Here is a 23,517-nt window from a genome sequence, read left to right as displayed (position 1 = left end):
GTGCAGAAGGGACGGGAGAGACAGGCCAAGGTCAGAGCATGAAGGGGACCCATGTCCCCTCGAGAAGCATTTCTGGTCTCTGGCAGTAGCATGTCCACTAGGAAGTCTGCTGGTTTCGGCTGGAGCAGAGCGTATTCTCTACTTTAAAGCGCCAGCCCAGCTCTCTGCGATTGCAAGTCTGACCTGAAGATTCAGCCTCCGGCACGTGTGTGTGAGCATGTCACACATGTGTAAGGTACAACCAGCAGAAACAGCTGTGATCAGCAATAGAAACATTCGATTTTGCAAGACTCGGTGTCAGCTTTATGCTGCACCACCTCACTGAGCAATCAGCAGCTTCCTGTCTGTCACTTTCCTTGAAGGAGTTACCATAAAACAGGTGAGGCCACTCAAAACGAAGTGAAATCAGCCATCAAAGCCAATTTATTTTTTTTCCCCGCCACGAGCCAAATGGAACACTCAAAGTTTCCAAAATGTTCATGGACGATTAAACACAAAACTGTCTTGAAGAAGAAAAAGTGCTGCAAATTTGTCTTCTGCTTTTGCCAAAAACTTATTTTCACATTAGGTTTGGCCGTATGTCACTGTTTCTTGCTGTTTACTTTCAAACTCATTTTCAAGTTTCATTTCGTATCATTAACATCCTCACGGGCTCTCTCTCTCAAATATTCTGTCGCCTTGGACCCTATATCCAAAGTCAAGATGCCTGGTGAAGATATTGATACCCTCACACTTGTCTTCACCTCCCCATGACCACATACTAAATGCAGACCAGAAAATACTCTTCACAGAACACTTCATACTCCTAAATTACTTTCAATGAACAGTTCTCCAAATGGAGTTGGTTTTAAATTCTGAAGGGATAGTGTCTTTGTTTAAGCTACACGATGTTAATTTTAATGATGATTTCAAGGAAGCGTTGGTGAAACGAGGACTGCCATACTGCTTCTCTTACAGTGTGTTAAAACTTATGGAAAACACTGGCTATTGTCCTTTTCGAGTAAAATCAATGAAGCAACTTGGGAATCTGAGAAAATAACTATAGGGTCTATTAAGATAGAAAATGCCAATTAAGATGCCCTACAACACAAAACTTAACAGAAATGTAATTATTTTGACATTGATAGAAGCTGGCATTTAGTTACACCCTGTTTTTTATTTCAAAAAATTTGATCATTCATACTGAATGACCAAAATATAATCTCTGAAGACTAAAAATATACATTATGCCCTGCTGCTGCTGCTAAGTCGCTTCACTCATGTCCGACTCTGTGCGATCCCACAGAGGGCAGCCCACCAGGCTCCGCTGTCCCTGGGATTCTCCAGCCAAGAACACTGGAGTGGGTTGCCATTTCCTTCTCCAATGCATGAAAGTGAAAAGTGAAAGTGAAGTCGTTCAGTCCCTACCTTGCTGTCTAATAAATAGCAGCTACTTAGTGAGTTCAAAATTGGCAAAGGTGTATGTCAAGGCTGCGTATTGTCACCCTGCTTATTTAACTTATAATCAGAGTACATCATGTTAAACGTCCAGGGGGATGAAGCACAAGCTGGAATCAAGACTGCCAAGAGAAATAACAATAAGCTCAGATATGCAGATGAAACCACCCTTAAGGCAGAAAGTGAAGAGGAACTAACAGCCTTTTGAAGAAGGTGAAAAGCCAGTTCAAAACTCAACAATCAAAAATCATGGCATCTGGTCCCATTCATTTCATGGCTAATAGATGGGGAAACAACGGAAACAGTGACAGACATTATTTTCTTGGGCTCCAAAACCAATGTGGAAAATGACTGCAGCCATGAAATTAAAAGATGCTTGCTCCTTGGAAGGAAAGCTATGGTTTTGCTAGTAGTCATGTATGGATGTGAGAGTTGAACCATAAGGAAGGCTGAGCAGCAAAGAACTGATGTCTTCTAACTGTGGTGCTGGAGAAGACTCAAGAGACCCTTCAACTGCAAGGACATCAAACCAGTCCATCCTAAAGGAAATAAACCCTGAATATTCATTGGAAGGACTAGTGCTGAAGCTCCAATACTTTGGCCACCTGATATGAAGAGCTGACTCATTGGGAAAAGACCCTGATGCTGGACATGAGTTGGAGCAAGCTCTGGGAAATAGGGAAGGACAGGGAAGCCTGGTGTGTCCACGAGGTCGCGAAGAGTTGGATACAACTGGGCAACTGAACAACAAATCAATGAGTGGATAAACACAAATGCATTATATATCTCAGCCATGCACCGCTTTACTTCAAGCAATATTCTATACAATCAAGCTCTAGTCTAAGCACAGACCCCAGGAGTTTGTCTTAATAGGATCTCAACTACAGAGTGAGTGTTTGATGGTGGAACTCCCGTTCATGCAGATGGAAAATCCCTCTTGTCAATGACCCCAGCAGGGCATCTGCTCCTTAGGAGCATCTATCTATATACAGTATCTTCTTTCACTGCGAGCTGTCATGCTAGGGGACATGCACTACCAGTAAAGTAGCTCATGATTCATTTTGATTCAACTCAACAAATGTGGAGAGTGTTATACAGAGAATCTTCATCCTCAGCTACATCAACATACAGAACAGTTGGAAGGAGAAACAGATTAACATCAAAGGCTACAAAATGGAACACCTGGAATAGAAGTGATTCCAACTAGCCATACGTCTGCAAGTCATTAAAATTAGGAAAACTCACTCATTCCATCAAACACTAAGAAATGATAAAATGCTTAAGAGTAAAGAAGTATGTATTGGGACAATCAGTAAACGTAATTTCACTGTAATATCAGAGTTAAGTTCTGAAGGCTTATTCAGAACTCTACGGTTGACAGGATTACATTGTAGGTAATGTTATATAAACTAACTTTCGACATTCACAAAATTATGTGCCAAATTTTATATGTGCACATTTATTTTCCTGGGCAGAGTGTTCAGAGCTCTCATCAGATTCTCAAAGAACCATCGAAGATCTTGGGGTCCCAGACTATAGGGGAGGAGGGTACAGGGCATAAGGCAAACTGCACTGGCAGTCTGTGTGCTGGTTCCACATCCTAATGAGGGTGAAATAGGTTAAGAAGAAGTCAAGGCCCAGGATGAGGGCCTGTGGCACCTCATCCACCTTGGAGCAGGAGAAGCCTTAGTTTAAAAAAAAGAAGAACTGATCGATTATCTCACAGAGTCAAACATTTGGGAAATATTACTAGGTAGTGGACAGATCTGACAGATCAGGGCAAGGTAAAAGGTTAAAAACTTGGCACCTGAAAAAATAAAGCAATGTTTGGGGGGGGGGGGAAGTTGTACAAGAAAAGGGAAGTACATGACAGAGCTCTGCACTGAGCAGTATTCTTAAAATCAAGGAAAACACTAACTGGAGAGGTAACCAAAAAATCTCACGTGACTGTATTAGGCAGATGAAGTAGTGGAGAATATAGGGAGAATAAAACTTAAATCTTATTCAACAAGTCAAAAGGGATCTCAAATTGATCCTTGAAAAATTAGTAATGTAGATGAAATATGGAGGTAAATACCTGAAGAAACGAGTTGACAGTGTTTACTTCTGGGCTGGAAAAGTGGAGAATGGGCAAGAAAATGGCAGCAGACCATTGAGAAGTAAACCTTGCACTACCATGATTTTTATGCACAGGTTATGCTGTGCTAAAAATATTTTAAAAATAAAAGAATAATCATGGCAGTCTTGAAGGAAAGAAGTCAATCATCAAGGGGCAACTTGCAAACCTGAGGCCAGTGGGCAGGCTCAGGGCCACTGCATCCCTCATGCTTCCTGGCTGGTGGGTAGGTTACGTATTCGCTCTGAGCTTCTGCAGGGGCCTGGAAAAGGATCCCAACTTGCCGGAGATGACCCGTCTAAGCCAGGAAGGGTGGTGGGCACAGGACACGTGTAGAGCAGACACTAATAAAGCAACCAGGGAGCAGAGCGCAGTTGGAGCTCCCTGCCCAGAGGGGCCCCTGGCCTGTGTGAGATTCTCCTCCCGTACTGTGAGACCCAAGCTCAGCTAGGGTGCCCCAAACACGACCGGAAACTAGAGGACTGGGAGGCCTTGAGGGGCCCCCAGGAAACAGATGTGAGCCCTGGGAAACAAAGGACTTCCTCATTTAGTACATGCTCTTCACGCCACTCAGGCCCAGGCCACGAGCAGCCCACTGTCTGGCTCTGTCCTGTCTGCTTTATTTCTATGACTCCCTAGCATGGCAAGTTCAATACCAATCGGACTCCTTTTCCCTATGATTTCTCTCTCCCAAATGTTGTCCTTCTTATGTCATTCCACAGAAAGCCCAAATAAAATCACTTGCAGAGATCTGAAATATTCTAGCTGCAATTACTCTTCTCCTCTGGATTATGCTACGCAACTGTGTGGGCTCAGAAACTCAGACATGTCTGACTCTTGGCGATCCCATGGACTGTAGCCCGCCAGGCTCCTCTGTCCGTGAGATTCTCCTGGCAAAATACTGGAGTGGGTTGACATTTCCTACTCCAGGGGATCTTCCTGACCCAGGGATCGAACCCTCGTATCTTACGTCTCCTGCACTGGCAAGCAGATTCTTTACCACTAGTGCCACCTGGGATCAGACAAATAAATTAGTTTTTAAAATGAAAACATCAGTTAGATATTCCCATATTCTTTACAGATAATATGAGGTCATAAGAACAACACTAGAAACGGCAGTAACTATAGTACAGCACTCTGAACTCAAATACAAGACCACTCTTCTGAAGCACTGACATAAGCAGCTTATCAATTAAATAATATCCTCTCTTGTAGTAATAACTGTCTTGTATGTTTACAGCTCTCCCCTCCAAAAAATTTCTAAAAGGCGAGTCTTACGTTTCCATGTCCTTTGTCAGCACAGGTTGTTAGACAAAGATGTGTCCAGATGTGAGTTCTTTCACTGCATTTCAGCTACAGGCTGTGGTCAAATTCTAGAGGCAGTGGTGGTAGTGGTGGTAGTGGTGGTGGGGGGGTGAAACTCAAACTCTGAAATTAGAGCTGGGTTCAAATTCCAGCTCTGTGCGGTATGAACCCTGGGGTCTTGAGAAAGTTAGTAAAATCTACCTGAACTTCAGCTTCCGTGCTTATAAAACGGAAAGCACAACTGACACTCCTCAAAAGATGGTTGTAAGGACGTCAGGAAGGCTGCACACCTAACACACAGGCTGAGCAGCTGGGCACTAGATAAATGGAAGCAACTCTCCAAAAACTGCAGGATAATCAACACAGTGTTCTTCTGTCTAACCAGTTCAGTTACACCCCTTCCTTAAGAAAGCGACACCAATAAACATTCTCCTCACAAGCGGCTTCACGTGGGTCACAAAAGGAGCTCCTCTCCCGCGCTCGGCTCTGGTGGCTGCAGGAAGCGTGGCAGGGTAACACGCAAGCTGCTCTGAACCACACACAATGAGGCAAGCAGATGGCTGGATAAAAGCCTCAGGGGAAGGTCACTGAACTCACCACCGATTTGACCTAACTGACTGGCTCTCTCTCTCTCAAGAATCCTGACAGTATTTCCATTCTTGACTATGAAGGATATGTCTAGGGCCTGGCAGAGGAACCATGAGTAACTCCTCTGGAAAAGACCTTTGAGGTCATGATTCCTTTGACCTCAAAAGCTGGGAGTGGACGTGGCACCCACCTCCCCTAAAGCTGATCTTCCAGCCCACCACCCCTAGCCTTACCTCCTTTACCAAACTTAACAAAAGTAACTGAATGATGAGAAAGAAGACAAGATGGACTCCGTTTTCCCTACAGGCTGCCACGTCTGCAGAGGTGTTGGCACTTCTCATTTAGTTATGGTTCTAAAATCAGAAGTGCCTGTGGCTGGACCGCCACGTCCATTCATTGACTCCTCACCCCAGGACACCCAAGCGGCCACCAGAGGGCAGCTGTTGTGCCCAGTGCTGGGGACACAGATGAGGACTGAAGGCTGGAGAAAGCCCACTGAGGAGCTAGGGAGAGCATATGTGAACTGTCCCCGAAAGACTGAGAAACACCGGCAAAGGTGTAGATGGTGTGCTTTAAAGACCTGGGTGCTTCAGATTACAAGGGATGAGCCTTGGAACAACAGGCAAGACCCCAGCCAGACTTGTCAGCAAGGCCTGGAAGTGGAACCACCTTCTTGATAAACTTGCAGTCCTCCCCACCAGGAGGGGATGGGAGCTTTGGTGATGCCACGTGTGCGAGACGCCCGTGGGCATTCACAAGCGAGCTTGCACAAAACCAACTGCCCTTCGCTCTCACCAAAGTGTGGACAAATAAAGAAAACACCACTATAAATGGAAACCTCCTTATCCTTTTGTTTTTTGGCTCCTTTGGGGGGAAGGAGGCAAGGGGCACAGCGTTCATGAGAGCACCACAGCTCATGAGACCTACAGCTGTTGATAACACATCAGTTAACAGTCCCTCAGAGCTGCTTCACAAATAAGATGAACTTGGCAGGATGAAGTTATCACTCCACTCCCTCCTCTGGCTTCAAGAAAATATTACAATGTAAGACTGTAGAGCGGAGATTGATGTTGTTGTAGAGATAATGCTAAATCTGTTCTTATTTATTCAAAGGACAAAAAAAAGAAAGCAAACCACTGGCAAGCTCAGATTTAAAATATAACCCCACTAGTTACAAACGACTGTCACACAGCAAAGTGGGAAGGACATCACAGTTGAGAACACAGTAATAAACAGCAGAAACCCTGAAGACTTTTAAATCTGGGGATGACAAAACCAGATTTACATTTCAGATCAATTTGACAGCAACAGAGAGAAAAGAAAAAAAAAAACTTAAGAGAAAGTCGAGTTCAGGACTAGAGGCTAAAACCCTAACCCTAACAAATTTAAAGATGACCCTTTAGTTACAGAGGGCTCCCAGGTAGCGCAGTGGTAACGCATCCACCTGCCAATGCAGGAGACACAGGAGATGTGGGTTTGATCCCTGGGTTGGGAAGATCCTCTGGAGTAGCAGTGTGTTCAAGTCAGGTCCAACTCTTTGCAACCCCAAGGACTGTAGCCCGCCAGCCTCCTCTGTCCAAGGGATTCCCCAGGCAAGAATACTGGAGAGTGTTGCCATTTCCCTTCTCCAAGGAACATTCCCGACCCAGGAACTGAATCTATGTCTCTTGTGTCTCCTGCGTTGGCAGGCAGCGTCTTTACCACTAGCACCACCTGGGAAGCCCAGGAAATGAGAACCCACTCCAGTGTTCTTGTCTGGAAGAATTCCACGGACAGAGGAGCCTGGGGAGCTACAGTTCATGGGGCTGCAAAGAGCTGGACGGACACACGGACACACACACACACACACACACACACAAAGAGTTGGGCACGACTGAGCAACTGAGCAGGCAGTTGTTTGTTTTTTATGGACAAAAAAATTTTTATAGAAAAAAATTCTGACCTTAGAAGACGTGATAATGTGAGATGTGAAAGTACACAGTCCCAAATCACTCAAATCATTTAGAAGCATTAGAATCTAACAAAGGTCCACTTAATCCCGAGTAGTCAAAATATTTATTTATGTCTTCACCATTTATTACACCCCTGATAGTCTACAATGCACCTGGTTTAAAACAGGCAACCATTATGTGGCAGCTTGGATGGAGGAAGTTTAGGAGAGAATGGACACGTGTCTATGTGTGGCTGAGACCCTTCACTGTTCACGTAACACTACCATGACATTATTGTTAATCGGCTATGCCCCAATACAAAACAAAAAGTTATAAAAAAAAAACAGGCAACATTTACATTATCACATTTGCCCTTTTATTTAGGCCAAAAAGGAAAGGAGGGATAGTTGAATCATGACTCTCCGTGATTAACTAAAAATTGCCATTTGGGCATTTCAGACAGGATCATCACAAAAGAAAGCCTGACTTTATCGAAGACATCTAAGATAACTGTTCCCAAACTTTCCAAACACTCCCACTGTAATACACACACACACACGTATTTAAGTAAAGACACACATACACATAACCATATATTTTTGATTCCAAGGTACACATTTTCATACATTTTAACACCTGAATTTAGCCTGTGCGTTGTAACTCACAGCACTTTACAATAAGAGGCACCCAAAATAATAGTGCAATATATAGCCAATGGCATCTTGTACTCAATGAATTCATCAGGAGTCAGGAAGAACATAAACAAATTTGGAGGGCTCTAGTGAGGACCACCCATGTCCTCACCTCTGACTACGGAAGGGGAAACTCCCGACTACAGCAGGAATTTCCTGGTGCACCTAGGTTCAATCCCTGGTTGGGGAACTAAGATCCCACAAGCCACACCGATTTTATCAATTCACAAAAAACCACTATAAATTGATATTACAGGAGAAAATTACTATTTCCCTTAATTCTCAGCAGAGAAGCTATTCAAATTCTTTCAGATTATACTTATATAGAATTCATACCTCATATCTTTTGAATTGGGTCAGAAGTCCTCCCTGGTGAGATATTTGGGCAGGAAAACACCAAAATAATATAGGTGCCCAAAGAGAAAGTTAAAATGCACTTAAGTATCTCATGTTCAAATGAATGTATCTCAAATCATGACATCTAAATATATATGCATATACCTTGATCAAAATAAATATCTAAAGTACTACATTTTTTATCTCAAATGAAAACACCTGACTGTTGAGGCGGGTGAGGGAACGCTCTGTGAGCTGTCACCACAGACACCTGACCACAGGTTCCAGCCGCTCCCTGGCGCCCAGGCCTGAATGTGCCTCGCCACCTACTGTGCCCACCTCTGCAAGATGGGACTTGACCCTGTCTTCCAGGGGCTGCCCGCCCGGCTGGGCTCAGCTGCCTTGCTCAGCAGCCGCCAGGGCCCTTTGGACTGGAAGGACTGCTTCAAACTTCAGATCCCCCTTTTACCTGGTCTCCTTCACCACACACTTCTTTCATCCATCCCTGGAATCAACAGGAAGGAAGAAATGTCTTCCACTGTGCTTTCTACTACTCAAGAAATCAACTGCTTAATTTCTACTAGAATCGAATCTGCTGTCTACAAGCTTTGCTTTTTCATAGCTGGAGCACAAACTTCTAGATTCTGCTTTTAAAAAACATCAAAAGCCTTTCTTCTGCTGTTTACACTGCTCATGATTTTTATGGCCATAAGGACATCTTATCAAATGGACATGCCTTTATTAAATCAAACCAGTTCCCAATTATTAGACAATGAGATTAGATACTTTTGCTATTAAAAACCAATGCCAGGGGTTCCTGGTGGCTCAGTAGTAAAGAATCCACCTGCCAGTGCAGGAGATGCGGGTTCGATCCTTGATCTGGGAAGATCCCACGTGCCTCAGGGCAAAGGGCACAACTACTGAGCCCATGTGCTGCAACCACTGAAGCTCTAAAACCTGTGCTCTGTAACGAGAGAGGCCACCACAGTGAGAAGCCCACACACTGCAACCAGAGACTAGCCCCAGCTTGCCGCAACTAGAGAAAAGTCCTCACAACAATGAAGACCCCGCACAGCCAAAAATAAAATTAATTAAATAATTTACAAAAACAATGCTCCATGAACATCTTATGCATATTTTTTTTTTACTTTTACTTCCTTAATATATATTCCCAGAAACTTTCTCAGGATGTTAAAAGATAAAATTCAATGTCTTTGTTCCTAAAGTCAACATGAATTCTATTTTGGACACGTGGGATAAAATAAGAAATCAAGTTCTGAGTGTGTTTTAAAGTAAAACACAATGAAAGTGGAGGGTGATTTTATTCTTGGTTCACTGCAAAGCTACTCTATACTTTTCTTCACTTGCTATTATAAGAAGGTTACAACTGAGCAACTGATTAATATTCTTTATCCAGGTTCACAATGGAAACTGAATTATTTGAACTCTTCTTTCAGAAGCTTTAGGTGTCAAAATATCAATGTGCTGATTTGACTGCTCCAGATATTCTCTGGATGAAGTAACTGTAAAGTTATATGGGTCAGAGATAACTTCCAACAGATTGCGATTTTTTTTTTCAAATGCTATATTTTACTGAAGGAGGAAGGAAAGAAATATGAGCTGAGTTAATGTCACGCACTGTCCGACTGAAGCATGGAATACACTAAAGCAGGGAAAATGCTTTCCAGGGAAAAACTCAGCGGGCATCCAGTCCATGATGTTTTTCTATTAAAACCAACAGAGAAATCTATCTGAAGCCACGTGCACATATGAAGCTGAATTACAAAAGGCAGGGCTATTTAGCACAAGGGAACTCCAAGAACCTACTGTTAGCACGGGAAACTCTGCTCAACATTACATAATAACCTAAATGGGGGAAAAATTTGAAAAAGATTATACAAACTCTTAGAATATATATAAGGAATATATATGTATACATATATACATATACACGTATCTAAACAAACAAGGCAGCTGCCTTGGTGTTACCAAGTTCATTTTTAACTTTCCTTACACCTCTTTCTCTAAGCCACCCTCCCGTTCCTTCCCTTGGGCTAGAGAGCAAAAACAAGCAAAACCAAAAAGTCCCCCTGCTCTGAAAGTTTGTGACTTCTCCTTGAGAAGAATCATCTAAATGACATCGCTTCCCTGCTTCACTCCTCTTTGTCCAAGCCCACCCCATGCCCTCCCGTTAGGGAAGAACAGGGGCCATGGCCGCAGCCTGCACCGGTGACGGTCCAGGAGGACCGTGGGGTGAAGAACCGACTGGAGCAGGGCTGAGGATGTGGTGATCACTGTCCCCCACGCCCCAGGCTCTCACCAGCTGTGTCATCTTGGGAAGTTACCCACCTGGTGCCTCAGTTTCCTCTTTGGTACCCAGGGGGTCAACTTCAAGGACTCTTATGAGACCTGGTTCATATACGTAAAGCACTCGGCCCAGAGCCTGGCAGATGGCAACTGTGACCTAAGTGTCTGGGGAGAAACCCACAGTACAAAAGCTTCAGAGCGGGAGACAGGACAGAGGCAGAGAAGGGAGGACCCTCACTGGGGTTCTTCAGCGCTCGGCTGGATGACGCTTGTGGGAACACTGCTGAGGAGACGAGGGCTGGCCAGTTAACTCTCAGTCCCAGAGACGGCTCCCACCCTTCAGGTGAGGGATATGACGTTTCTAGTCACAATCACAGCAAGCGGCGTCCTGGGCAATCACGCTTGTTCCACGTTCCCTCATTATTGACGATCGCTGCGGCCTCTGACAGCCCTGTCCAATCTCCCCTCCTCTTCACCCCCTTTGCTACCACCCTGCATCACAACTGCCTTCATCCTCACCATCACACTGATCCTGACCATGGACATGGTCTCCTGAATGTTCTCTCTGCTTCTCTGAGACGCTGCCAAGTCCACATCAACCTCTCACAATTTTAAAATTAAAAATGAAAAGCTTAGGTAATGCACCAACTACTTAACTAAATTACAAGGGAAAAGAAGATAACTAAAACAGAGATATTACGAATAAGATGTCTCTCTTATATTCTTGTACTCACTAGGTCATAAGCTTCACAGAGCCAGTAACTTACAGGCTGAAGTTTCAAATCCTCTAGGAGTCCTGTTTTTAAAGAACCTTCTTCCCCCCATTCCCTCCACACTGCCTCCTAGACCCTCTGGTTCATACAGGCAGATGACAGTGGTGAAGGGGCTGTTGGGTGAGGTGATGGTCAATGGACGTGAATCTGAGGTGCCCAGGACTGGAAGAGATCTTTAGAGTCGGCCTGGCTGTGCGTGTCTGGGCTCAGTCGTGTCTGACTGGGACCGCATGGACTATAGCCCACCAGGCTCCTCTGTCCACGGGATTTTCCCAGGCAAGAATGCTAGAGTGACAAGTTTTCGCTGGTATTAGCTGATTAAAAGAGGTTTTAACAACTCAATCTGCATAAACTTTAATAGAAAGAAATCTATTTCTATAATCCACATGTTTAGTATTTTAATATGCTCTTCCTCCTAAGGCTTGATTTTGATGAAGGCAAGGGAGTGAATGTGGTATTATGTAGTATGTATCCAGAACGTGACTTCTACAACATTCTAAAGAAAAGACTGTGTCTCCTTAGGGTGCCTAGCCCTGTATGGCAGTGACTCAAAGGGATATTTTAAATGTTCAAGTAAAACACTACAAAGCCTGTTAGGTACTACCCTAACTAACACTCAAAAGTAGTCTGGACCTGACTACTTAATGAAATCAACAGCGAGGTATTTCTTTTGGCCTAACAGCATCATGGAGTAGGAAATGGCAACCTGCTCTTGTATTCTTGCCTGGAAAATTGCACGGACAGAGGAGCCTGAGGAGGTATATAGGCCATGGGGTCACAAAGAGTCAGACACGACTGAGCACACATACATTGGAAGAGCATCATGGGGAAAAAAAAACAAAAAACCCAAGACCCCAAGAGGCATTATGAACTAATAGTACTTGTGACCTGTCTTCAGGCGTTTCTTTCAAAGATTTTAGCTTTTGTTTAGTTAAGAAACTAGAGTGATTAACCCAGAGAATAATCTCCAATATCTAATAACTCTATTCTCCCTGAGTAGTATCTGGAAAAGTAGGTATTTGGCAAATAACACGTGTACTGTTTTAGAGAAGAAAACAGAAGCACATTTATTTTCTACCAACCAGAGCCCCAGTTATCTTCCCACAGAGGTCACCCTGAGACTCTTCAGCCTGGGAGAAAAGCCATCTGGCTTAACACTTGATAGGAAATGAAAGACACAACGTATTATTATGTCCATGTGGATTCCCAATAAAGACACGGCAAAGGGGAAACATACATTATTACACACTATGAGGATCTTAATAAAGCTAGGAGACCAGGGGAAATGACAGAACTACATCATTCAAATCCCTATTTAGGGTCCAGTGTATTTGTTGCTTTTTTTTTTTTTAAGTTAGAATGCAAATTAGAATTCATTTAGTACTAGTTAAAACAATCTTTATACATGTAGAACCCTCTTAAAAATCTATTCTCCAACCTGAGAAATGCAGATTATGGTCTTTGCTGAAAGGAAGCAGGGTTCCTTAGAGAAACAGCCAATTCCAGGTCTGGGACAGGATATGGACAAGGTGAGCCTAGAACAATGTCAATGTCAACGAGACAGCAAGGAAGCAATCAGACCACCAGCTATATTAAGGCACCAACTTGAAGATGGTCTAAGTGGGAAAGATGGCACAATTTGAGCATTAATACGGATGGTAATGTACTAGCTATTTAGAAAACCATTTTGCTTTTCCACTTAGACAAAGTCTAAAATATGGAATAGTAGGTAAATTTTACTATTTAGGCTTACTGGTAACATTAATCAAAATAGCTGTCCTTTTTAACAGAACATCCCCAGCTCTAATATAAGAGGCCTGTTTTCATTAGTTCATTTATTACTTAAAAAAAAAAAAACCCACTGGTCATCACTAGAAAATGATGGAACAACTTGTTGAAAACTGATAAAGAGAAAAACCATCAAAATTTATCATTGCCCCATGTACCACTGGGTAATTAAATAGCAAGTGAGGGAAAGTTTTTCTTCGTAGGGATATTCCAGCTAATAAATGAAAACTAATAGAATATCATATTTCAATTCCTAATGAATCTATATCAATGGCTGCTGACATCTCAGATACAATCAACCAGCCATTATCTCTCTCCTAATGGAAGAACAAATGTATCAACTATAGTCTTGCAAAAAAGAAATACGGAAATAAAAATACAAGAAGTCCTTAGATCCAACTATTAATTTACTGAAAATACAGAGAACTGTATTAGAGGTATGCAATCAGTTAAGTCTCGTTTGTGGGCCAAAGTTGTTTCTTTAAAAAAAAAAAAAAGTATAAAGTCTTAAAATATATCCTGACCCACAGATTCTGTTGCAAATAAACTGCCAGGAAAATTAACATGAAGCAACTGAAAATCTAAATACATACTGGATATTTTACGATGTTAAGGACTTATTAGTTTAGATATAATAAGGACTCTTTAGAATAATATCCACAATACCATTATTTTAAAAAATAAATCTTTAAAAATGCTTCCAGAAAGCTAAGACTTTAGATGGTAATCTGTCCCTATCTTGCATTATCCATGCAAGCTATGAGAAATGATAACTCTCCCTTTCCCAGGAATACCATTCATTTTAAAAAAAAAAGGCGGGGGTGGGGGTTCACTGGGAACTTTGAGAAAAGCAAAAATACATCATCAGTTTCCTTATCTTAAAAATGATAAGATGATAGAGAATGCCTAAGATAATGACCAAGAACCACCATCAGGCAATTCCCCAGGACCTGCTGTCAACACACCAGGAAACAATCGCAGCTGGCCCCAGTCCATGGTCCCAAATCCTGGCTACTATTAACTACTGCCAAGCTGGAAACCTTTCTGAAGAAAGGCCTATTATTAGAAGAGCTGGGATATCTCAATGATTTTTAAGTACAACTATTTTTGAGAGCATGTAAGCCTAAATAAAATATACCTGTTAATTCTTACCTAATTTTGAATCTCAAAGAACAGAAAATAAAAGCATCCTCTACAAAACTAGTTGGATGCATTTCACTCCTGCTTCTCAAATTCTCTAGGCACCCCAATTTTTATAAATTTCAGAATATCCTGTGATTTGAGGTGTATCTATATAACACATATCTATCTATGTAGCCCTTCTGCTTTGCTTCTACTAAAAATATGCAAAACCTATATATGTGTGTGTGTTTGTGTGTATATACACAATATATATATATATGATATATACATACATATATTATTCACACACAAAACCCTTCAAAAAGCTATGAAAAACCACCAAAAGTACATCCAAACAAACACGTGCAATATGGGCATTATCTTCTCTGAAATACTTTTCAAAAATGGAGTATCATAAATTCCACACATTCATAATATTTAGGATGAGGCTCTGATAATATTTTGCTTGTTAGCAACTTTACTGGTTCCTCAAATCCCCAATCTCAAACTTTTTTTACTAGTTTAGCAGGACAAAAAATGTATTCTGAGATGTATTTTTAAAGGAAAAATAGAAAGATATTGATAGGTAACTAATACCCTAGAAACTGAGAGAGAAGGAAAACATTCTCTAAGTAACTGTGTTATGTGGCAGACTGGATGGGAGGGGTGTTTGGGGAAGAATGGATGTGTGTATGTGTGCCGCTGAGTCTCTCTGCTATCCACTTGAAACCGTCACAAGTTATACTCCAATATAAAATAAAAGTTAAAAAAAAAAAGTTACAGTAATTGTGAAGTAATTGCAAGGAGATCCAACCAGTCCGTCCTGAAGGAGATCAGTCCTGGGTGTTCATTGGAAGGACTGATGTTGAAGCTGAAATTCCAATACTTTGGCCACCTCATGGGAAGAGTTGACTCATTGGAAAAGACCCTAATGCTGGGAAGGATTGGGGGCAGGAGGAGAAGGGGACGACAGAGGATGAGATGGTCAGATGGCATCACCAACTCGATGGACATGGGTTTGGGTAAACTCCGGGAGCTGGTGATGGACAGGGAGGCCTGGCATGCTGCGATTCATGGGGTCGCAAAGAGTCGGACACGACTGAGTGACTGAACTGAACTGAATTGTGAAGTTATTTTTTTAAAGAGATGTACAGACCCAAAAGGAATTATCTAAAGGTTAAAGGTTTAGTAGGCAGAACGTATTTTCCTGTGACCAGTGCACACAATTTTGCAGGTGTCCCAAATGGCACACTGGGTCAGTACATCTGATCATAGTGAAGCCTCTTCTTAAACCACTGCTCATGCATTTCTCACTCAAGTCAACACCTGCTTACTAAGGACTTAGGAAAACTATTCACATAAAATACTCTTTCTTGCAGAAATCCCACATACATCTCAGTGATACCAGCTAGCACCTGTCTATTTAGTATAAAGTCTGAAGTTGTTTTATCCCCATTTTATACACAAGGAAGTCAGGTCAGGAATGGGCTAAAGGCAGGCAAGATCATTTACATTAAGGACAAATGATTTTTTGAAGACTCTTCCAGTGAAGATGTGTTGCGCAAAATCATACTTAATAGGTCTAAAAAATTTAAGTATTAATAACAGATATCATCTCAATTCTTTTACTAAAGTTTACATAAGCAGGACAAGTTTTAAAAACACAGTAAATTCCATTACCTGGCTAACTCAGTTGGTACAGCCTAAGACTTTAAAACGCAGTAAGCTCTGCTATTTGTTCTACCTATACCATCACATTTTTAAGTTTAATTTCACATGTCAAAGGAGGAGGTATATAGTCATATAGAATGGATATCTAGAATTATCTACCATGGTTTAATAATGCAAGTTTAACATACACAAATGTGGAGAGGCACATATTATCTATTTGTAATAATTTTTAAATGAATCAAAAGCTGAGCCATCTAGATTTTAATATCCTGTAAGGAAAACAAAACACATTTCATTCAACTATGAATCCTTTGATGACTAAGCAGCTCATGAATATGTCTCAACAACAGTGAAAAAACCAGCAAACACTAGAAACGCGTAGAAGCCATCAGAGTGGACATGTGGAGATCTCCATGTGAAGTGACGTCACACCTACCGTAGTGTCGTTGCTGGTAACATAAACCAGGACATCAGAGGAGTTCCTGCCATTGATATATCGGTAGCAGTTCCAAACACAGCTAATCAAGTAACCCTGCAAATAAGTAGTCATTATTAGGACCTTAATTTTCAAACTTCAGATAATTTAAAATATCACCATGGATAAAGCCATATTGCAAAATATTTATTTACATAAATTTTAAACACACATTAACTCTACTAGGCCAAAAAGCCTTTAAAATTACACATTTTGGGTACAGTAACTTTCTGGCCAAAGGTGACACTACAGCCTTATTCTACCACACCATGCAGAAGGTGGTGGGGAGGAATGGGCTGAAAGTAGGAGAAAAGTTCCAGGAAAAAGGAGTGAAAGGAGCATTCTCTACAAATATTTATTGCCCCTCAGTCACAGAACAACCAATTCATTAGCCAGTTCTCATCACATTTTAACTCTGGATCATTGGGATTTTTACTCTGCATCATTATATATAATTTTATTATACAAGTCAACTTAAAAAAAAAAAAAGGTTCATAGCACGTCAATCTGCTTCATGGTCAATAAAATTCACTGAAACATTTCCATTTTCATAATGAAATATCCAAAGAGGATAATTAAAATTCAGGTTCAGAATAAAGACATACTAGAAATAAAGCATGAGCTCATGGGAAATGTTTAAAATATGAACTCTCTGCACTTTCATTCCCATCATGTGTAATTAGATTAAAATGAAATGATTATAAAGGCCTTTTCTAGCTTTGAAATTCTTTGATTAAAAGACGTTTAAAGATATGGAGAAAATGGAGCCCTCCTACAGTGCTGTCGAGAATGTAAAATGGTGCCATGTGGAAAACAGCCTGGAAGTTTCTCAAAAGTTTAAATAGTTACCGCGTGACCTGGAGAGTCCACTCTGAGGTATATACCCAAGAGAAATGAAGACGTAGGTCCACATAAAAGTTTATGTTATCCATAATATCAAGAGTAAAACAATCCAAGTATCTGTCAAGACTGGACAAACAAAATATTCCATTGTATGATGTTTAAACAATGGAATATTATTCAGCGAGAGAGAAACTTCTGATACAAGCTACGGCATGGATGGACCTTGGAAATGTCAAAGAAGCCAGTCACAAAGGACCACGTATTGTATGATTCCATTTACAAGAAATGTCCAGAATGGGCAAACCCACAGAGACACAAAGCAGATTAGTGGTTACCAGGAGCAAGGGGTGGGGGTGAGGGAAAACATCAAATGGTAAAAATGTTCTACAATTACACTGTTTAACCACTGAGCTGTATTTATATAACTCTGTGAATATATTGAAAACCACTGTATTGTATATTTAAATGGGAGAACTTTATGATATGTGAACTTTATGATATATATGAGAATATAGATATATGAGAACATGATATGTGAATTTTATCTCAAGAAAGTTGCTTTACAAAAAAGAAGACATTTAAAGACAAATGGGGTATGTGTCAACACTTTTCAGCAGAGTGAGGTTAACGTTCTGTTGTGTACTCAGAAAGCGGTTTGAAGCTGCATTTGTACTTGGGGGTTATTATTTCCTACAGTTAAACTTTCTGTGATAATGTTAAGATGAAAATGTTATTTACTGTGTAATGCTATTTTAGTAAAATGTTTTCTGAATGGCAATAATCTGAAACCAGAGAACAATGAGAAAGAGATGGAAAGGGTATTTTTCTGGAACATTGTACACAGTATGTTCAATTTACACGAATCTTCAGTTAACCCAACAATGTTCTTGCTTCTCCATAAATCAAAAACAAACAAAAAACCCTAGACTCAGTGAGAATTTTAATACAAATAAAAAAGGAATGCTTGAACATTTTCTGTTGTGTCCTATGCAAGAACTTGTCCATTATTTTAGCAGTGAACAGAAGGTTCTTTTTAAGGCAAGAACTCTTTCTGATGTGAGGCCTCCAAAATGATGAATCTCCAAATGAAGGTTAAACCCGGAGGGGACGTACTTGGTGTCTGGGGCCTCATACGTCCAGTCTGCACTCTCGAGGGCCCCCTTGCAACACTCGGAGCACACATTCGCTCAACACTCCCACAGGAGAAAAACTTGGCCCAATGTCTCTAAAACCCCAATAACTTACTGCAGTAAACTTACTTCCGTTTGACATTTCTGTAATCTTGATTAAAGCATTAAATATTTGGGGCACAGTGGATAAGAATCTGCCTGCCAACAGGTTTGATCCCTGGTCCAGCAAGATTTCACATGCCGCAGAGCAACTAAGCCCGTGATCTAGAGCCCACAGGCTGCAACTACGGAGTCTGCCGGCCACAACTACTGATGCCTGTGAGCCTAGAACTTGTGCTTCGCAACAAGAGAAGCCACCACAATGATAAGAACGTGCATGGCAACGAAGAGTAGCCCCTGCTCACCGTAACTAGAGAAAGCCCGCGCAAAGCAGTAAGACCCAGCACAGCCAAAAGTTAACAAAAAAATAAAAATGTTTAAAAAAGAAAAAGAAATATTTGGTCTATTTTCCAAATGAACTTGTACTGACAGGTTAAGTAAGCCCGTCATTTATTTGGAGAGCTAGGTGGTAAGCGTTGTTCCTTGCCAACCAAGAACAAAGTGAAATTGACACAAGTCCTATTTGGGCTCCCAGGGACCGCCAGCAATAAAACTTACTGAAGAGTTTAACAGTGAATTTAGGTTGTGAGAGCTACTAATCAGGCAAACGGATATGTGACAGCACAGAACATATATGTATTCACATTTTCTTTTTAACAATTATTGAGTCTCCACAAGGGAGAGAAAAATGAAGGTAGGATCTGTGTTCTCAAGGAAATGCAATCTGGTTAGTCGAGAACAGATAATATAGCTATTATGTATTATCATTATTATGTGTAACACGTTACTCACAGGTTGGAGACAGTGCTGTGAACAATTTGTATGAAGCCTTTTATTAGATCATTGTGATTTGCAACTGATAAACGCATGATGCCTACACCAGCACCTAAGACGTGGCCTGGCACACCAGGGCTTTACTGGGTAAGTAAATGAGTGATGCACCTTCCTGCCCGTACGTGGCCTGGCACACCAGGGCTTTACTGGGTAAGTAAATGAGTGATGCACCTTCCTGCCCTACAGAATGTTTTCGTAGCTATTACTGCTGTTAAGGAAAGGAAGAAACCGAGGCTCTGGTCACACAACTAGATACAGCAGTGACTGAAGCTAAATCTAGGTCCCCTGACTTAAAATCTCAAGTAAGCATTTCCAATAAAAATGTAAATGGCTACACAATTAAAATGCATTTTTAAAGAGCAGTTTCTGGGCAATGGCACAGGGTAGCTTGGTCAGATTAACCTTCTTGCCGGTAAAAATGAGAAAATCTGGAATTAATACACAGAGTCTACAGGAAGGCATGGCTGAAGGGCTTCAATCGGGCAGAAGCTAAAGAGGAATCTAGCCTTCAGTGACAAAGCTCAAGGGGTGGGATTTGACAGTCTGAAGCCTCATGCCAGGGGTGGTCTGGGGCTGACTGAGGAGTCAAGAATTTGGGGTGTGGGGGCAGGAGCTGCAGGGGCGGTAAGCCTCAACATCCGTCTATAAAATTCACCCAAATCCTCACCACTAAACCATACGTGCAATATCAAAAAATGCAGAGTGTGCTTTATGGAGAGAAAATGCAGACCTAAGTGACTTTCAATGAATCATTTTCTTTCTACTCCTCTTCAACAAACCGCTATGACTCTTCTCCCGAAACACAGCTTATTCAAGCTCACTGAGGCTTGATTTTTAAAGAACCAGGTAACTTTATGCCTAAATAAAGACAATGAAAGATACTCAGAATTAAAAGTTCAAAGTCTAACCTGAGAATTTTCTACTTAGTAGCACACCAGTTCCAGTAATTATGATGTTTTTATTACCAGATTTACAAAGAGGAAAAAGATACAGGCCACTCACTTGCTGAAGGTGAGGGAAATGTGGCTGAAGGGAGTGTTAAGTCATTCAACTTTAGGGGAGGACCAATCTGATAACCTACAGAAAACCTTCAAATTATGCATATCCTTCTAATGTCAAGAAATATATCTTGAGGGAATAAATGTGTAAGTATACAGAAGATACATTTAATTTAATATATTCATTGAAGTACTATTTAGAAGTAAAAAAGTAGAAACTATCTCAATGTCCAAAAACAACTAATTTATAAAACTAAGTTCATCTAATACATTGTTACAGAATAATGTTCAAAGTTTATTATGTTTTAAAAAACAAATGACAGAAAACCATAAAATTCTGTAACGCAATTACCCTTCAACTAAAAAAATTTTCAAAAAGTTAAATATGGAAAAAAATATTTTTTAAAAATCAAATTACAAAGGAATGTGTACTGAGACACAGTAATGGATGCTATGATACATAATACATACTGCATAAATGCACAACATTAATTTATTCACATCCAAACAGATTTTAGAATACTTTGAGTTGGCCTGTGTTAAGTGTGGTTAGTGTTTATTTCTGTCATACAGATAAGAGAAGAAACAAAACTGTTAGGAATTCAAAAAGCAGTTCAGAAATCTAAAGGAAGATAATAAATAGACAGAAATTTGCTTACTTCTGTGGCATTCATGAATACATTCAATAATATTTAGACCATATGTAAAATCTTCACGCTTACCTTAAAAGCCAAGATAATGCTGATAAACAGAAGAATAATGAGGACCAAACAGGTAGGATTCACTGACATGATATCATCTTTGTAAGGAAAATCAGGAGGCTGGAAAAGAGAAGAGTCTTATTGGCAAATCCCATTAATTATCAAGTGCAGCAATGAAGACCCAGCACAATCAAAAATAAATAACTTTTAAAAATAAAAACTAAAATAAAATACTGCCTTCTTTATATAGAGCATTTCTACTGATGCTACTTCTCAAAGAGCAGAATCTTGTATTAATAGGTATTTACAGCATTAAAAAGAATCAAAACTATTATATACAGAATGGATAAACAAGGTCCTATTGTATAGCACATGGGACTATATTCAATGTCCTATGATACTGGAAATAGGAAAATATTCTTTTGTGATATTGGATACAGGAAAATATTCTTTTCCATTTTAGGAAAAGAATATCATTTCCTATAATGGAAATATCATTTCCTATAATGGAAAAGAATATTTAAAAAAATAATTCATGTATGTTTATAACTGAGTCACTGTGCTGAACAGCAGATTGGCACATTGTTAAATCAAGTATACTTCAATAAAAAAAGTTTTTTTAGTAAAAAGAATGTATATCTATGTATAACAATTACTTCCCTGTACAGCAGAAATTAACACTGTAAATTACCATTATAAATCAACTACACTTGAATTAAAAAAAAAAAAGTCCTACCATCTGACCAAATTGATTAACTACCAGGGCAAATGAAACCCTTTTAGGAGGATTGAAATCTGCTACTATATATAGTTCCTGGGAATGACAGGACATCACCATAAACCATGTGCTCAGCACAGATCAACGCTCTCACGGTAATCGGCTTAGACAGTGTATGTGGAAGGCAGCTCTGTGCGGTCACCCTTCACCTCTCCCTGTCACCCAATACTATATGTTTGGATCCCACTTTAGCAGTAATCTGAGACTTAACAAAGGAGAAAACTCGTGACTCATGTGGCTGGCCCTCTCCAGGGTGACCCTCACCCAGTGGTTTTCAGAGTCTACTTCCATCCTGGCAAAATACCTAAGAAATAAAATCTAAGTCATTCCTTGTGATCAGGTCATCAAACGGGCCCTTGCCCCTTGGAACCTGAAAGGGCTGTCTGTAGTACTGATCTCAAAGGGTTAAGAAGAAAACAAATGGATGTTATTTATAAGAACAACATGAAATCTTACTGTTTCCAGAAACATAGGGGAAAAATCAAACAAACCGGGATTAAAGTGGGTGAGACCCTTTCCACAAAGATCTTTTACACTCTTTACCCCAGAAAAGTGAACATGGTTTCTATATCCAGTTAAGACCTACAAAAACACATGCACAGCTTATTTTATCTGTTTTACAAGGCTCCACATGAAAAGAGCAGGCACTGGGACTTCTCTCCATCAGCCTTCTCAGACAAGTCTCCCCAGACTCACTATATCTCAACTTGTCAACAAGAGCCGCAGTATCAGGGGAAGTCTGATGTCCCCTTTCATTGCTGTCTGCCGCTTAGGCACTGTGATAACCTGGAGGCCTTGCTCGTTCCGCCCAGAGGGATCTTCAAGTAGGAGTTTCGGAAGATACCTACTTGTATAATTTGGTTTATATTTACAAATAAGAGTAGATAGTGATTTTTTAAACTGACACTAGGATCACTGTCAGCGTCACTAACATTATCATTTTAGAAGTGAGTACAGAGTGACTGAATGATGCGCGTGTGACAGGAAGTCTAGGTAGCATCACGAGTGCTCTAAACGCCTGCCTGCACGTCAGCCTTTCTCCTCCTTGGAAACCTTACAGTAATCAGGACTATAGTCGTGTCTTGCCTTGATGTCCTCTACTGCATGAAACCCTTTCCCAACCCCCTCACATGACAGGCTACGTGGCAATCCTGTTTCCTCCACAATTCCCGGGTGGCGCTAGGAGCTCAGTGCCAGATTATCTTTACAGACTCAAGCCCGAGTCCTTACAGAGGTAGTTCTACAACCTGCTGGTCACGTATAAACCCCCTCACGCAGAAACACTTAGCTGTTATCACAAGAAATAATACGTTAAGTTAGATAATAGGAAAACACCAAAATTTCCTTGACACTACACTCTATGAAAACATAGACTTGTTTTCTAAGAAACAAAAAAAAGCTATTTCCTACAGCAATGACCACCTGATATTTTAAAGGGACAAAACTCTAGAGGCTTTTCATACGCGGTCCACGGAGCACTAGTCCCATGATCCGGGCAGGCTCCCGAAAGGTCAGGAACTGTTGCCACACTTCCAGCCTGCCTCCATCCGCTCCACATCTCTTTTCCACTGACCGTCCTGACCTCTGTTACCA

General features: G+C 40.9%; 1 protein-coding gene across 1 annotated transcript in view; it reads right to left on the bottom strand.

Moving 5' to 3' along the window:
* Positions 1-23,517, bottom strand: part of LAPTM4B (lysosomal protein transmembrane 4 beta) — a 62,796-nt gene that overhangs the window by 3,555 nt on the left and 35,724 nt on the right. The window contains exons 5-6 of the mRNA XM_081505193.1: positions 21,168-21,266; positions 16,503-16,598 (exon numbers count right to left, since the gene is read on the bottom strand). Coding sequence (XP_081361319.1) covers positions 16,503-16,598; positions 21,168-21,266 — 195 coding nt within the window. The remainder of the gene's footprint in view (positions 1-16,502; positions 16,599-21,167; positions 21,267-23,517) is intronic.

The sequence above is a fragment of the Giraffa tippelskirchi genome, chromosome 6, assembly GCF_054371585.1.
Source record: "Giraffa tippelskirchi isolate mGirTip1 chromosome 6, T2T-mGirTip1v1.2.pri, whole genome shotgun sequence".
NCBI classification, from domain to species: Eukaryota; Metazoa; Chordata; class Mammalia; order Artiodactyla; family Giraffidae; genus Giraffa; species Giraffa tippelskirchi.
The sequence above is the reverse complement of the archived record's forward strand: the minus strand, read 5'-3'. Positions and strand labels throughout refer to the sequence as shown.